Source organism: Sciurus carolinensis, chromosome 2 (genome assembly GCF_902686445.1).
Source record: "Sciurus carolinensis chromosome 2, mSciCar1.2, whole genome shotgun sequence".
In the NCBI taxonomy this organism is placed as follows: domain Eukaryota; kingdom Metazoa; phylum Chordata; class Mammalia; order Rodentia; family Sciuridae; genus Sciurus; species Sciurus carolinensis.
The window spans coordinates 70,511,307-70,527,423 of NC_062214.1; the positions used below are offsets into that span (position 1 = coordinate 70,511,307).

The 16,117-nt window shown below is 39.8% G+C and overlaps 1 protein-coding gene across 1 annotated transcript in view; it reads right to left on the minus strand.

Moving 5' to 3' along the window:
* The window catches only part of Trpm1 (transient receptor potential cation channel subfamily M member 1), a 107,578-nt gene that overhangs the window by 32,968 nt on the left and 58,493 nt on the right, over positions 1–16,117 (minus strand). The window contains exons 11-17 of the mRNA XM_047540651.1: positions 12,983–13,153; positions 11,775–11,909; positions 10,733–10,783; positions 7,924–8,064; positions 6,967–6,996; positions 2,657–2,949; positions 227–455 (exon numbers count right to left, since the gene is read on the minus strand). Of these exons, the coding sequence (XP_047396607.1) occupies positions 227–455; positions 2,657–2,949; positions 6,967–6,996; positions 7,924–8,064; positions 10,733–10,783; positions 11,775–11,909; positions 12,983–13,153 (1,050 nt within the window). The remainder of the gene's footprint in view (positions 1–226; positions 456–2,656; positions 2,950–6,966; positions 6,997–7,923; positions 8,065–10,732; positions 10,784–11,774; positions 11,910–12,982; positions 13,154–16,117) is intronic.

Here is a 16,117-nt window from a genome sequence, read left to right on the forward strand (position 1 = left end):
GGTACAATATTACCATTAGATAGTTGGGTTATACCCTAAGATTAGAGTCTCTTCTCAAAATAACCTAGTGGAGAAGAGCAACTGAAACCAAGGCAAGTGAAATTTGGATGGGTGTGATTACTAGAAATGAAATAACCCACAGGGTGCTTAGCTCAGCCTCAGAGTAGGTGCTCAACAGATGTCAATCACTGTCATTTGGACAGTCGAGTGGCCATGCCACACATACCTTCAGGCCAGGGTTTTTCCTCATTCGAAGCCTTCCCATCCACATGTCAGTCAGTAGCATCTGACTGCAGGTGTGTGCGATAAAGTCCCGGTGTTTGGCCGCCACAGCCAGTTTGAGGCAGGTTGAATTGCTCCAGTTTTTGAGCTCGTAGGTCAGCAGTTTCATGGCAATCTGCTCATCATGCTTATAGGACTGGTCCAACAACTCCACGGCAAGCTGGCCAAAGTCTCTGGAGTCAAAGAGATGGAACTGGGTGTGAAGCCACAGTGGCCACAAGCTCTTTCTTAACTAGATGTGATCACAAGGACACAGGGAGGCACAGGACACAGAATCCACAATGAGAAGGGACTTCATTTGTCCTCTAAAAGTAAGAAGCTCTTGAGGTTTGTCCTCAGAGGGAAACAGCCAGGGGCAGCAGGGGCTCTGTGCTCAGTTAAGATGGGGAATGACTGCTCTTGCTGCAAAGAGAGTATTAGGTTGACCCCAAGCCAGACCCTCAGACCCTAAAGACACAAAGATGAGGGGACCAAGTCCATTTCCTACGTTGTGCACAGATCAGGAAGCAGACAGATTAAACAGCAAAGGCAAGTTCAGAAACAGGACCTGTGGGGTTGGAAGTCAGAACAGTGACTGTTCTTGGGGGTGAAAAAGGGGTAGGAAGATGAACATTGAAGGGACACCAGGAGGATTGTGGGTGTCTGTTAGATTCTGTTTCTTAATCTGGGTGCTGGTTGTGCTGGTGTGTGTCATTTGTGAACAGTTATCAGCCATACATTTAAGATATGTATGTGTGTCATGATTCAATAATGCACTGATTGAAAAAAGAATTCAGGACTGGGAGTATAGCTCAGTGGTGTAGTGCTTGCCTAGCATGCATGAGCACCTGGGTTCAATCCCCAGCACAGAAAAAAAATTTCAGCATTCTCAGTGCTGTGATAGAGAAAAAATATAGTTGACACAGGGCCCAGAGCAAAGTATAATTGTCACAAAGCCCTAACTACTAGTGGGAGGACAATGATAGAAATTGAAGAGATATGGAGAAGGCGATACAAGATGAAATGTGGAATGTAGAATTTATTCCCTTTCCCATAGGGCCTTGATTTAAATATTTAATTATAGCCATAATCATTGCCCATTCCTTCAACTTTCTGTCATGGAATGTGGTAAAGCTATGACAAGACGGCGATCACTCTGTTTTTGTTTCATTGCAATTATGAGCTGAAGGATGAATATAGCTGATTATGTATGGGAGAATAGCCTTCCTTTTCCTTGAAGGAGAATGCTGTCTGCAGTACCTCTTGGCCTAAGCTCTAGGCTGTATTACTTGGGAAGCAAGGGGTGAATTGTCCCCATTTTTAAACAGTCTTGAATTCCTAATGTTTAGGAATTGGCTAGTAAGTTTAGAAATCACCAAATCCAAAACAAAAGCAATAGGTTTCAGAAAACAAAGATATTAGATGTTGGCAGAACTAACTGTATCTGTTTCAAGTTCCTGTGTCTAAATTCTCCAGATCTCAGATCTCCAGTCTGGCATGTAAGGAACTTGGAAGTGGCTAGTCTATCCTAACAACAAGAAAAAGCAAAATGAGCTGAAAATCAACATTTCTTCTCAGCTCCATCAGAGAAGAGAGGTCATGGGAAAGACTGTTGTCCCCAGAATTGGAGGGTCAGACAGACAGGTGCAAAGAATCACTGCTTACTAGAGCAGAAACATCTGTAGAAACAAGGCCTGGGGTGTGAACCATGAGTTGTAAGTGATGAATTGCTGGAAACTCAGTGTAGACAAGTTCAGAAGTTAAAGATCCTAGGGAAACCCAGTAAAGGGGGCTTCTGTGAGTTTTACATCCAGGAGACTGACAAGTGAATATAGGAGAAAAATTCCCAGGTATTTCCATCACAGGACAGGAAAAAGAAGAGCTATTACCCCTGCCCCAGCACTCTGCTCTTTTTTAAAAAGAGTCCCAGGAGAAAGCAGTCAACAGAGCCTACCCTACTGGGTCTTTGTTAGAACTTAATCTATGTGACAGAAGAGCAATAGCCAACTCCAACCCCATTTAGCATCTCCCCTTGCTAAGAGACCCTTGTGACATTCATAGTCCAAGGTGTAGGCAAACTAAAGTTGGACACCCCATTAATTTGTTTTTCTTATGGAAATTTGTTTTGCTGTTTTTGTGTTAGAGCTGGGTTTCCATAGTTTGCACGAGAAGGCAATAACCTAAAACAAATGACAATAACCTAAAACAATGACAGCCCAGAAACACCCCAGAGAGACAGAAATACTGATGTGATGGGGAAAGCAGTTTACAAATAAGCTTTAACTATAATCATGTTTAAGTGAAAACTACAATGACTACCCCTCCCTGCAGCATTGAGGGGCAGTATTCAGGACAATAGTCTCTCCTGGTCCTTGAATTTCCTCTAGACACTAACTTGGAATTGTTGTCCAAGTCCTGGGAGATGTCGTCCACTAGCTCACTCTCGGATGACTCGTGGGCCATGGCCTTGTAGAGCTTACAGGCCACCAAGGCTTTTGCCATGCATTCTTCCCCTCGCTGCCAGAGGAAGACTGCCATTTTCTGGCGTTTCATCAGCACGGCCCACACCATCAGCTCGTGGAAGGGGTACTGGAATCGACTCACGGCAGGGTCATCCACATCGATGTCGACCTCTTCCTCCTTTTTCTTCTTTTTCTTTTTCTTCCCTTTGGCTGGAGGTTCATCATCCTAAAGGGAGAAAAGCACCTTTTTTTTTTTTAATGGTTCTTCCTAAATGTTCATTAAAGTGTTCCAGAACTAAGGCAGAGAGGAAAACCTTTATGTCAGAGGTAATAAAGAGACTCCTTAAGTACAACTCAAGTATCCACTCAGTATATTAATTTTTTTTAAAGATACACATGTTTATTATGATAAGCAAACCATCTAAAACCAAATGAGCTAAAAAGGAACATTACTGTTTGCATAACTTAAACCCTTGGGTTAGCAGGTTTTTAAGAAGCCTTTAATGAGGCCATGCAGCAAAACTCAAACAAAAATGAAATGCAAATAGCACCACAGGACAGGTAAAGCTCACAGTTTATTTTCTCAGGGAAGTCTTCCCATGCAGCAAAACATTAACATTCATTTGCAGAGTAGCTGAACCAGAAATTAATATAAAAATGTAAAAGGGGACAGAGGCAAATGTTTTAGGTTTCACTCCAATGTTTTAAGAAAGCAAACATTCCATTTTGAATGAGTACTGTCCTTTTCCCCATGTGGTACAAACAAAAGGCCAACATTCCATTTCCTAAAGGGATTAGGAGAATGTTTCTGAAAGTGGAGCAAGCAGCTCTGTAAGAAAGGCAGGTCAGGCTTGGGAGAACTGACTTGGAAGTCTGAGGTTTCTGCTATTTCAGGTCAAGACTTACTACTCAGTGGAATGAGAGAAACAGATACGGTATCCCAGGGTCTGCATGTTTGTATTTAAACAACCTGGGACTGAAAATATTTTGGAAAAAAATGCATCTATACTCAACATGTATAGACTGTTTTTTCTTGTTCTTATTTCCTAAAAAATAATATACAACAATTTTTACATAGCATTTACATTGTATTAGGTATTGTAAGTCATCTAGAGATAATATAAAGTATTTGAGAGGATATGTGCAGATCCTATGGAAATACCACACCATTTTATATAAGGGACTTGAGCATATACAGATTTGATATCCTGGGGGGATACTGGAACAAGTGCCCCATGATACTGAGGGATAGCTGTATTTGCTGTTTTGTACATGACTTTCCAATCAATTACTATTATTGTTATTTTTTGTCTTTGGTGTGGTATTGATCCAGCCCAGCCCCTGGGGCATGCTAGGCAAGCACTCTACCACCCAGTTACATCCCCAACCCAATTATCTACTTTTTTTCTTACAACGACTCTGAAAGGTTATGAATTCCTTCCATTCCCTCAGAGGAAGAAGCTGTGGCTCAGAGTCTGAATAATTTCTCTACATTCACATAATTGGAATAGGCTGGAGCCTTGGGGGACCCTGGGGAACACGGTTCTCAACTGCTATCACAAGTTGTTCAACAATGACCCAGTTCTTATCATAGCATAATAAGTTATAGTATCTTGCCTCAGATTTCAAATTTTTTTTTCCCTAATTTTCTAAGTTTGTCACGGTAAAATACAGTCACAACAATTTAGGGAAGGTTGGTCTATATGGGTTAAAAATGGGCATGATAGAAATTTTAAAAGTTTCCTTTTCAAGAATATATAAAATAAAATTAAAATAAACAACTGGCTAACAAAAGTTTTGAAACCAAGTCCTTTAAACCCACTTTTCAATAACACACTTTTATCAAAATATTAATTGTATGCAAATTTTCTTAAAATGCCAGAAAGAGAATATATCAAACAAGGAGTAATTTTCCTAAAATGCAAAGGCCTACCACAAATTAATAAGGAAAAGAAAAACAATCCAATAAAATAACAAAAGATGTCAACTGGATGTATAAGGAAAAATTAATGCATCTGTAATCACAGTAAGAGTCTTTAAATACATCTCTCTTAGAAATAAGTTTGAAAAAACAATAGTATATATGGAAGCAAATTCAACAGCAGAATTACCAAGTTTGATTTGATGGATGAATAACAAAACTGTACCCACAGAGTTTCACAAAAATCAACCAGGCATTATACCCCAATTCCTTCAAGATTTTTTTCCCTAAATACCAGAAAGCACGAGGTCTATATTCAAGGAATAAAATTAAAATTCGACCACAGTAGGATAATAACAACAGTCTATATATGAAAAATATAAAATAAATTTTATATAATTCTTGGATTGAAGAGAAAATTATAGACTTTTTAGAAGTAAATGGCAACAAAGGTTCTACTCACCCATACCTGTGGGATACCATGAAAATAATGCCCAGGGAAAAATTTACACCTTTAATGCATTTATTGGAATACAGGGAAGACTAGAAATGAGTAAATTTGACTTTCAGACTGAGTCAATAAAAGCAACACAGTAACAGAAAGTACATGGCAGGAATGAATAAAAATAAAATGAGACATTAATAAAATAGAATCAGAAAAAAAAAAAAGTTGCTTGATAAGGCAAAGATACCAAGAAGATATTTAGGCAACTTTGGTTAAGGAAAAAAAAAAAAGATTTTTTAAGTCAGGAGAAATGCCATACATCTATAAATATTGAGATTGAAAAGACTAGAATGCTAAGTAAAAGTTAATACCAATGAACTTGAAAGTCTAGATGAAATAATTATTTTTAGGAAAATAAAAACTACCACGGCTAACTCAAGAAAATAGGAAGCCTGAATGGATTCATTTATAATTAAACAACAAAAATAAAAACAAAAACAAAAATACTAGAGTATAATGCCACTTATGTAAAATTTTAAAATCATAGTAATGACAAAAAAATCAATAGAATATTTTAAAGTCTAAACAAGTAATTAAAAATTTCCAAGAATGCAAATATAATTTAATATTGTTAAATCCTTCATATATTGTATCATATCAATAAATCAGAGGGGGAGAAAGATATGACATGATTATATGTCATTAGATCCTTTATTTTTCTCCACATTTGTAATGGTACATTATATTATACATATTGCTGGAATTTGTTGTTATATATTTGTATATGCCCACAATATAACAATATAATTTGACCAATATCATGCCCCAGAACTTGCCTCCATCCTTGTCATTATATCCTAAAAAAAATTTGAAAAAATGTAAAATATATTTCATTTTTTATATGTATACATATTTTTAGTTGTGGATGAACCTTTATTTTTTTTGTTTATTTGTTTATGCTGAGAATTGAACCCAGTGCCTCACACATGCTAGGCAAGTGCTCTACCACTGAGCCACAACCTCAGCCCTATAAAATATTTCTTAATTTAAAAAAATAGCTCACTAGAAAGAAAATGATAAATAAAATATATAGTAAAATACTTTCTTGATATGATATAATACATATGAGACTTATAGCAAGAAGAAACATGACTAAGGAGTGAAGCCCTGAAGTCATTTCTATGAAAATCAAGAACAAGACAAAGTTGCCTTCTATTGGTAACATCATCATTATCCGGATCAGTCTTCAAAAGTGTTCTGGAAATTCTACCATATGAACAAATTAATGCTAAAGAGAGAATACCCCAAAAAGGAGAGAAAATGGTTATCAACAAAATAGTATTTTATATATAGAAAACCCAGAGAAATCTGCTAAAATTCCATTAAGACAGGACAAAAGCAGTAGAAATGCCCTTAACAAGAAACTTTAAAAACAAAGCACCAGATGTAAAAACTTAAGTGAATGAAAGAAATTCCACAACGCAGAATATTAACATGAGCTATTGTAAAGATTCTTCTCAAATAAATTCATGAGTTAAGTAGCATCTCCATTCTGTTTGGATTCAGTATAGAAGGTCTTAATTCTGTGTTCATCATTAAGACTGACCTTTAGCTTTTGCTTAATCTTTGTTTGCTTTTGAAAATTGGTTTTTCAAATGCAGAAAATGAACCGGGTAGTTTTAACCTTTTAAAAAAATGTATATGATCCTTTTACATATATATATATTATTAAGCCAAGTCATCTAAGCAGATTTTGGTGAGTTGTGTAGTACATTTATTCATGAAAAAACACACTTTGTGCTAAGCAAATACAAAACTGAAAAGTTTACCTATATTTGACCCAAATATCATAAAACTGTTGAAAACCTTCTACTTACTTCCATTCCCAGAAGTTTAAGAGCTTTAGGCTGCATAATAAGAAAGAAAAAAATATATTAATTTACTGAGATAACTGTAGATAGTAGTAATGTATGTACTACATTAGTAGTAGTATTGTTAGTAGTGGACAGTAATAGATTAAAGTGTTTTATATTTTTACTAATTAATGACAATAACCAAGGGAAAGAAATGCTTTCACATGGAAACTGCTTTTGTCATTGTAAGTCAGTTGAGGAGCAAGATAAGCCGACACATCCTGTCCTTATTGCAGGTAGAACTAGAGAGGCGCCCTGACAAAAATCCAGACATGGAAATATGGAGTTGGGGGTGGAGGGAAGACTTTGTGAAAGATCTGACTTTAGACTTGGGCTTTTGGGGAGAGCTGAATTTTGAAAGGTATGATCAGGGGGAGGAGCCATGGCAGGCACAGGAATACAATTTGATTTTGTTGGAGGGATGTAGTATACTATGACAGGATGGGGACAGCAGGCAGAGAAACTTGGATGCTATAATAATGAATTTGGCCTTGGCAGTTCAGTCAGCAGGGAACCCTGGGTGGATCTGGGCAGGAGTGTGCTGTTGTGTCCCCTGCTTTGGAAGATGATGGCAGCTAGAGTAGAAGGGTGGGAGGATGGATTGGAGACAGCAGAGACAGTAGTTGTCTTCCCAGGTGGAAGGCTACCATGAACAAAGGAGGGCAGATGCAGTTGATGAGCTGTGCTGTGCTGCTTGGCATGCTAAGGGGTGGTTGATGGAGGAGGACTGTGCATGAAGTTGGCCATCCATAAGGTCTGAAAGGCCTCACATGGGGCAGTCACTGCAGGAGGCTGGGCAGGTGTGTTGGAATATGGGGCAAAGATTTTGGCTTTGAACAGGCTGAGTTATTGGAGAGCACAGCAAAGAACCACATGCCACTCTGGGAAACACAAAACACTGCACGGGCCACTGAGCTCTACCCTCTTTGGTCCAAACAAGTTGTTGTATAGGGTCCGAAAACTTTTCCGAGTATAGTTGCAGCGGTAGGCACCTCCCATAAGGTACTCCAGCACAAGCCCTATGTCTATGAGGCTGATGTGGTAATCAGGTGGAAGGTTGCTCTGTAAAAAAAAGAAATTTTGTCTCAGGTCCTATAAAACATGCATTCACAGTGCAGACATCATCTCATGCATTGGTATAAATGTGGCCATCTCCACTTGGGAATTCGTGTCATGTCACAGATGAGTGGTCAAAAAAATATTCAGTCTTTGGTCATGTGATTGAGGGGAATATTGGTTTAAACCAGGTTCCAGAAAATGGGTTAAGCTTTTCTTTCTCTTTTGGTACCAGGGATTGAACTCAGAGTGCTTAACCACTGGACCATCCTCAGCCCTTTTTTGTATTTTATTTAGAGATAGGGTCTTGAACTCAGAGTGCTTAACCACTGGACCATCCTCAGCCCTTTTTTGTATTTTATTTAGAGATAGGGTCTCGCTGAGTTTCGTAGGGCCTTGCTAAGTTGCTGAGGCTGACTTTGAACTAGCAATTCTCCTGTCAGCCTCCCAAGCTACTGGGATTACAGGCATGCACCACTGCACCTGTCTAGGTTAAGCTTTTCTAACGAAAAGAAAGCATTAGAAATTCATAAGACTACAGGCTTGATGACTGAACGAGATTGTGGCCCGACATGTAGGTTTGCAGTTCTCATGTGTAAATGTGAGGAAACTGTATGGTGTAGCTGGCACAGAGCAGATGAGTTTGGATGAGCAGGTGCTTCAATAGCTGCTTAGAGAGGAGAGAACCCAGCCTCATGGGGCGGGGACCTAGGTTTTATGCAGAGGAGAAAGTCTTCATGTGAGGCCACGGGAGGTCAGAATTTTCTCAGGGACTGGAATTTTCTTGTGAAAGTCTTCATGGTGTCCAATATATTTCTAGGGGAACCCCCTTCTCAGATCTTTAGTAATAATACAAACACCACATACCAACTGGTGTGTCTGGGTGTGGTGAGGGTGCAGAGTTTGCATCAGTGTGGAAGAGTCTGTTGGGAGTCAGTAGGAGAGAAGAGGACCAGACAAAACAGAGGTGCCCCATGTACTTGTAGTCACTCATTCACATCTTGGGCTGGTTGACTTATCCAGGGAGCAGAGCTGACCAGATGTGTACGAAATTTTTGCTCTGTGCCATTTATTGCTTGGTTTATTTCATATGGCTGAAATGATGGTGGTATCCTGGGATCCATTACATGGCCATTACCCATTCTGAACTTAATCCCTTTTAAAAATAGGACTGGCCACATTAACTAAAAATTTCACTCATGCATTACAAATTTGTTCACCCTCTATTGTGATCCTTGACTACATTGAGAATTTCTTATTAGTGATGAGAACTCTAGGGAGCCAGCTGTTGTATGGCAAAGCTATCAACAGCCTCTATGCAGCAGCACATGCAATGCACAGGAGTGGCCAGAGTCTGCCTAGGTGGGTATTGGAAGGGTGAGTAAGACTTCCAGAAAGAGGTGACACCTAAGGCAGTTTGGAGCAGGTGGAGCAGGGACAATGGGTGAGAAGGACTAAAAATGCCGCAGAGGTGAACACAGTGTGGACAGGACAGAACACAGACTCCTTGGGCACCAGAAAGCCAGGTGGGGTTAGTATGGTGGGAATGTGATGGGATAGAGCAGGGGACATGGACATGTGCCAGGTCCAGTGGGGTGCATGTTCCTTGAAAGGAGCCTGAGCTTCATGTTGTGGTCCATTGAGAAACTTCAGAAGATTTTAAGTTGGGTCTAGAGTATAGAAGGAGATTATTGAAGCCATTCAAGTGGGAAATGGTTGGGCCTGAACTAGCGTAACTATCACTTCACTTCTGAAAGTTTGTACTTTCTAATCAATCTTCTAGCTGGGTCCTTTGGGGGAAAATCAGAATCCTTATGTGGAAAACAAGGGTTGTGGGCCAGAGGATCTTGGAGGTCCCTCTCAGTTCCCAGATCCTCTGATTCTGCTGTGCTTCATAAATATCTATAGAAGTCACATTCTCATATTATTAGGATTAAGTATTTGTATTAAATCTGGTCAAACTATCTAGGACTCTGACTGAAAACCCTATCCTCTGATTCAGTTATTTTCTATTGCTCAGAAAACAAGTACACATTACAAATTCTGCATGCCAGGAATTCTAACAAAATGAATCACTCTTCTTTGAACCTAAGCTAATCCTGGAACTTACGACAACAGGGCATAAGAAATGCCATAGTAGAACACTGAGAGAGGAAGATCATTTAAGAACACAGACTGCAGGTAGTTGTTCCTAGTGGAAACTGAGAAGAGCAGCTATAGCTTAACAATGAGGGAACAGAAAGGGCTGAGGACATCCACTGCAATCTACAGGACACGCAGAAATGAAGAACCTCCTGTTGGTACTTGTGGAAAGAGGCACAGTGAATGAATGAGAGATCCCAAAGTGGGTATAGAAGGCTGCCCTGGTGCTCAGGGTAAGGGAGGCAGGGTCCTCACTGCCTGGTGCCCCTGGCCTTGGTCATGGCACCAACCATAGTCAAGCAGCCATCCAGCATGTTCCTGTCATGTGGGGTTGCACAATCAACTTAAAAAAAGCTTATCCTTTACTTTTTAAATTTTAAATAAATTCCTTATGAAGGGAGAACTTTATTATCTCCCATGCCTCAAATAACAAGAAGCTAACACATTTTGGAAATTTAAAAACTCACTTTCAAGAAACAGTTTAGTGAAAGATGCCAGTAAGTAAGGATTATAAAATAGTGGATGAACTGACCTTTTTTACATCCCTCACCAGCAGATGAAGTGTGTTTGGTGGACCCAGTCTCTGAAAGAGAAGCATTTAACCATATTAAGTACGTTTTTCTTTAATTCTTGGAACAAAATTCTGCTCCACTATATAGAATTAATGAGCTGTGAGAGTTGGAGTGTAACCCATTATCAGCCTATTTGTTTTATGAGGTATATAATATAATTTTTGTTGAATTACTTTAAAAAGTATATTACAGTGTACAATATAGCATTAAAGATGCACCCAGTTTTAGAAAGCAACTCTGAGGACCATTTCCGGCACTTAAAATCTTCGAATGGGGAAGAATATATATTCTCGATACTTGTAATATACACAAAACTGAGGGGATTTCATTCAGATGCTTCCATGTTAATGCAGCAGAACTTCTTGCTGTGAAAACTTAGTTGTATATTGTTCATCAAAGCCTGATAAAAATGTGAAGTTCCCAAAGGAAGATGACTGATGACCCCTGAGAGCTCTTCAATCTGCTGAAGACTTTAGGAAGCTAGATTCTCTCACCTCCCAAGTATAAATAAAATATAAACAGAATTCCTGACTTAGATTATTTAACATACAATTGTGAGACTTCACAATAGAGTGAAAGTGGTATAGATGCATTCAGTAGAAACTGTACTTGGAATTTTGATCTTTTCCCCAGGTTAGCCACAAGCAGTGCATTCCTTCCTCCATACTGGGCAGTGGTAGTGAGCCACAATTCCTAGCCAGCCCCATGACCACAAGGGAAACAACCAACGCTCCACAGCATTCTGTGTTGCTAAACTAGGATGTCTGGTAGGACAACTATATAAAATGCACATTCTACTTAGGATATTTTCAACATGATGGGTTTATAGGCACATAAACCCATTGTAAGTTGAAGAGCATCTTCACTACTCCAAAAGGGTGTGTCTGGCTGGGCATGGCATCAGTTGACAAGAATGTGAACACATTTATGCATACTACACCCCATGATAAAACTATTCAGAGGGTTAGCTCTCTTCTGGCCCCCTAATTCTAGAACACTCACTGTGTTATAGAGCTCTTCCAGTCTCGGAATGGTAAGGAAGTGTTGCATGTTCACTCCATTTTCAATCAGGAGCTTCACAAAGTCAACTCGATCCAAGACTAAAGCATCCAGCATCGCTTGCTCTAAAGCATTTACCTATTTGAATCCAGAAAGGAGAGCCCATGAGTGGCCTCTAAGAGAGACATCAGGCAAAAGGATAATTAGAAACATCACAGAAAGGGTATTCCAAACCTCCAGATCTCTCTCTCTCTCTCTCTCTCTCTCTCTCTCTCTCTCTCTCTGTCTCTCCCTCTCTAACTCTCTTTTTCCCTCCCTCTCTCCTTTCTTCTCTCCATCCTTCATGGTGCTAGGATAGAACCCAGGGCCTCATGCATGCTACACAATCATCCTACCATTGAACTTATGTCCCTAGCCGTAGTTCTCCACGCTTTTTGCCTTGAGTAAATACGCATCAACTCCTCTCCATTCTTCTCACTTTGGTTCTGTGTGCTCTGTCAATACCAAGGATTCTCTCCTTTTTTAAATGAATCAAAGAGATTTGAAAATTCAACACCATTTTGGTGTTGCCTTGTTCAGTTTCTCTCATTTGTTTCCTTGACTGAGAAGTAGCCTTGTGGTAGACATCAGACCATGTGGGCACACCACAGGCCACCATTGTGCCCCATGGATGAGTAGCTATGACAATGGCAAGCACATGTCCCTGCAGAGGCCCTGTTTTGCCTGTGTCCTGGCAGCAGCAAAACAGAGAACCACCATGCCTGTGTGGCTCTAGCCTTCTGGCCCAGACAGCTACTGTTACTTTCACACACCCATCACAGGCTCTGTCTTTCAAAAAGGTTTTATTGCATAAATTGGGATTATGTGGTGATAACTGACTTGTTTTCCACATTTTCATGCATCAAGCATCTACATGTCTGCCAGGCAGAGAGAGCCACTATTAAGCAAGATGACCAGGACCACTTCTTCTAGTGGCATTTTCTTCTCAAAGCAGGAATGTGTGGGGTCTTTGACAGCTGACCCCTGCATCCCAGCGAGCATGTCATGCTGACATATTCCCTTCAATCCTGTACCCCTGTCTCCTGGAATGCAGGGCCCTCATAGAGCTGAAGCAAAGGCAACAAGTACTGCCCCTTCCCCTGGAGAAGTAAGGTGATGCCAACTCCAGTCTCCTCAATTCCATGAATCAAGAGCAAGGACTTTCCACATACCCAGTTCAGCAGCTCGATCTTCCTAGGGTCTGTTTCTTCCTCCACTTCCTCTTTTGCTTTCCCTTTCTTCTTGCCTTTTCCTTTTCCTCTCCCCTTGGTGGTAGCCGTGGGTGGCTTCTTCTCCTTCTCTGTGGCTTTAGTATCCACTGGGGGGGCCAGACTTCCTAGAGGCTGCAGTTCATAGCAAGCAGAGTTGGCAAAAAGTATTAAGGCTGTCCCCTTGTTCTAAGACAAGCACCCTCACTGCCCCACCTGTGTATACTCAAAACACATAACAACACATGCAAATACTCACTCACACATGGCCAATGTGCACACGACAAATTCACATAAACCTAGGTATGTGTAGGAAGGCAGCATACATGTGCACAGTCATATACACTTGCATATGTACACAGTGCATGCCCATGCATACAGCAAACATGCACACATCCCATGCACTGAACTCATGAACATGCACACAAGTGCAAATATATGTGTGTACACCTGTATATGTGCTCAGTTGTTGCAGGCCTGGTTGTTTTATAGAAACAGTCCTGATATTGTGAACCACTGTTACTCATGTGCACCAATATATACTTGGCTTGGTGCAATGGTTTTTTGTGTTTGAAGTGGCTGGCATTTTGATTGTGTATTACTACACAAAGGAAAGGGTGCTGAGAATTCAGTTCAAGGGCACTAAAGAGATGTTCCCATGGTTGACTAATGATAGAACCTGATTGTGAAGGGATCAGAGACAATGGGTATAAATGCAGATGATTGCCAGGATATAAACATGTCCCAGAGCATTTACTGATTGGGTAAAGAAGCTCTACCAGGTGTCATGGAGCTGTATGCAATGTGATGTTAAACTGGAGACATCAAGGGCACAGTGTGCACTACTCAGGGGAACAGAGGGAGAACAGAAGTGGAACTGTCACCCTGGTCTTGCTCCTGGCTATGTGAGAAACATGCAATTACATCCTGGTGCAGACACAAAGTTAGCAATTGAATAACTTTGACTCTCCAACTGATGTCCTCGCCTGCTTTCTTCTCCTGCATATTTACTATTGCACCCACCCAGTGCATTTTCCAGAGAGATCTTAAATATCTAAAAGGAAGCATGTAATGTTCCTACTTGAAATTCTTAAGTAGTATGGGGTAGAGATTACATCATGGGAAGTGAGTGTGCATTTGTATAGTTTCTAGTCAACATGGAGATGTGGATGAAAGGTTTGTCATGTAGGCAAGACCATCATGGTCTTGAGTGAAAAGTGAAACAGCATTTAACAAATGGTGCTAGGAAAATGGATATCTACATGTAAAAGAATGAAGCTGGAGCTTTATCTTACAGCATATAAAAATACCAAATAGTAATTCTAAATGAATAAGAGACCTCAACATAAAAGCTGAAACTATAAATCTCTTAGAAGAAAACACAAGGCAAAACCATCACGATATTGGGCTTGATTTGAATATAATGCAAGAGGCAAAAAAGAAAATTTAAACAAATTGGACGTCACAAAAATTTTTAAATTTTGTGCTTCAAAAATACTATCAACAGGGCTGGGAAATAGCTCAGCTGGTAGAGTGCTTGCCTCGCAAGCACGAGGCCCTGAGTTTGATCCCCAGTACCGCAAAAAAAAAAAAAAAGTAATATCAACAGGGGCTATGGATGTAACTCAGTGGTAGAGTGCTTGCCTTATGTATATGAGACCCTGGATTCTCTCTTTAGCACCACAACAAACGAATAGAAGAACAACAAAACCCCACTATCAACAAAGTCAGCCCTCAAATGGGAGAATATATTTTTTAAATCATGTATATGATAAGGGATTAATATCCAGAATATATGGAGACCTTCTAAAATTTACCACCAACAAAAACTCGTCCAATTAAAAAATAGGCAAAGGACTTGACTAGCTATTTCTCCAAAGAAGATATAAAAATGTCCAACAAGATGCTTAATATCAGTAATCATTAGGGAAATGCAAATTAAAATCACCTCACACCCATTAGGATGGCTATTAAAAAACAAACAGAAAATAAAAAATACGGGGAAGAAAGTCAAGAAATTGGAACCCTTGTGCAAAACTGTGGTGAGAAAGTAAAATGGTGCAGCTGCTGTGAAAAAGAATATGATGATTCCTCAAAATTTAAACACAGAAGCTTGACATGATGGCACGTGCAGGTAATCCCAGCTACCAGAGAAGCTGAAGTTGGAGGATCACAGCCCCAGCCTGGGCAACTCAGCACAACTTCGTCTCTAAACAATAATTCAAAAAGGCCTGGGGTAATGTAGCTTAGGGTGGAGCACTTGCCTAGCATGCATGGAGCCTGGTTCTAACCTCAGTACTCAGGGTGGGGAAAAAAAAATTAAACAAAGAATTGTCATATCAATTCTGCTTTTGGGTATGTTCTCAAAAGAAATGAAAGCAGATACTCAAAGGAATATTTGCATGCCCATGTTCATAGGTGAATTATTCATAATAGCCATAATGTAGAAGTAACACAATTGTCCAACAATGGATAAATGGATAGGTGAAGTGTGGTATATATACAAAATGGAACATTTTTCAATCTTAAAACAGATGGAAATTCTGACACACACTACAACATGGATGAACCCTGAGAATGTTATGCCAAGTGAAATAAACCAGTTCCAAAAAATATTAATGTTTGAAGTTTTACTTATAGATGCATAGAGTAGTAAAGTTCAAAACAGAAAGTAGGATGGTTGTTTCCAGAAAGTAATGATGAGAATGAGGCGTTATTATTTAATAGGTAAAGAGTTTCAGTTTTGCAAGATGAAAAGGTTCTAGAATTGGATGTTGGCAATGGTTGCATAGCAGTATAAATGCACTTAATACCACTGAACTGTCGCTTAAAAATAGGTAAGATGGTAAACTTTATGTCATGAATACTTTACTATGATAAAAAAAAATGGAAAAAGCAAACAAAATAACACCAGTGGAAAGAAACAAAGAGAAAAGACCAAAAGGAAAAGCAAAAGTTGCCAGCCACCATATTGTGAAGACATTCAAGCAGCCTTGCAGAGAGTTTAAGTGGGGAGAAACCGAGGCTTCCAGCCAACAACCAACATCAATGTGCCAGCCATTGTGAGCTGCCCTGGAAGTTAAGTCCTCCAGCCCCAGA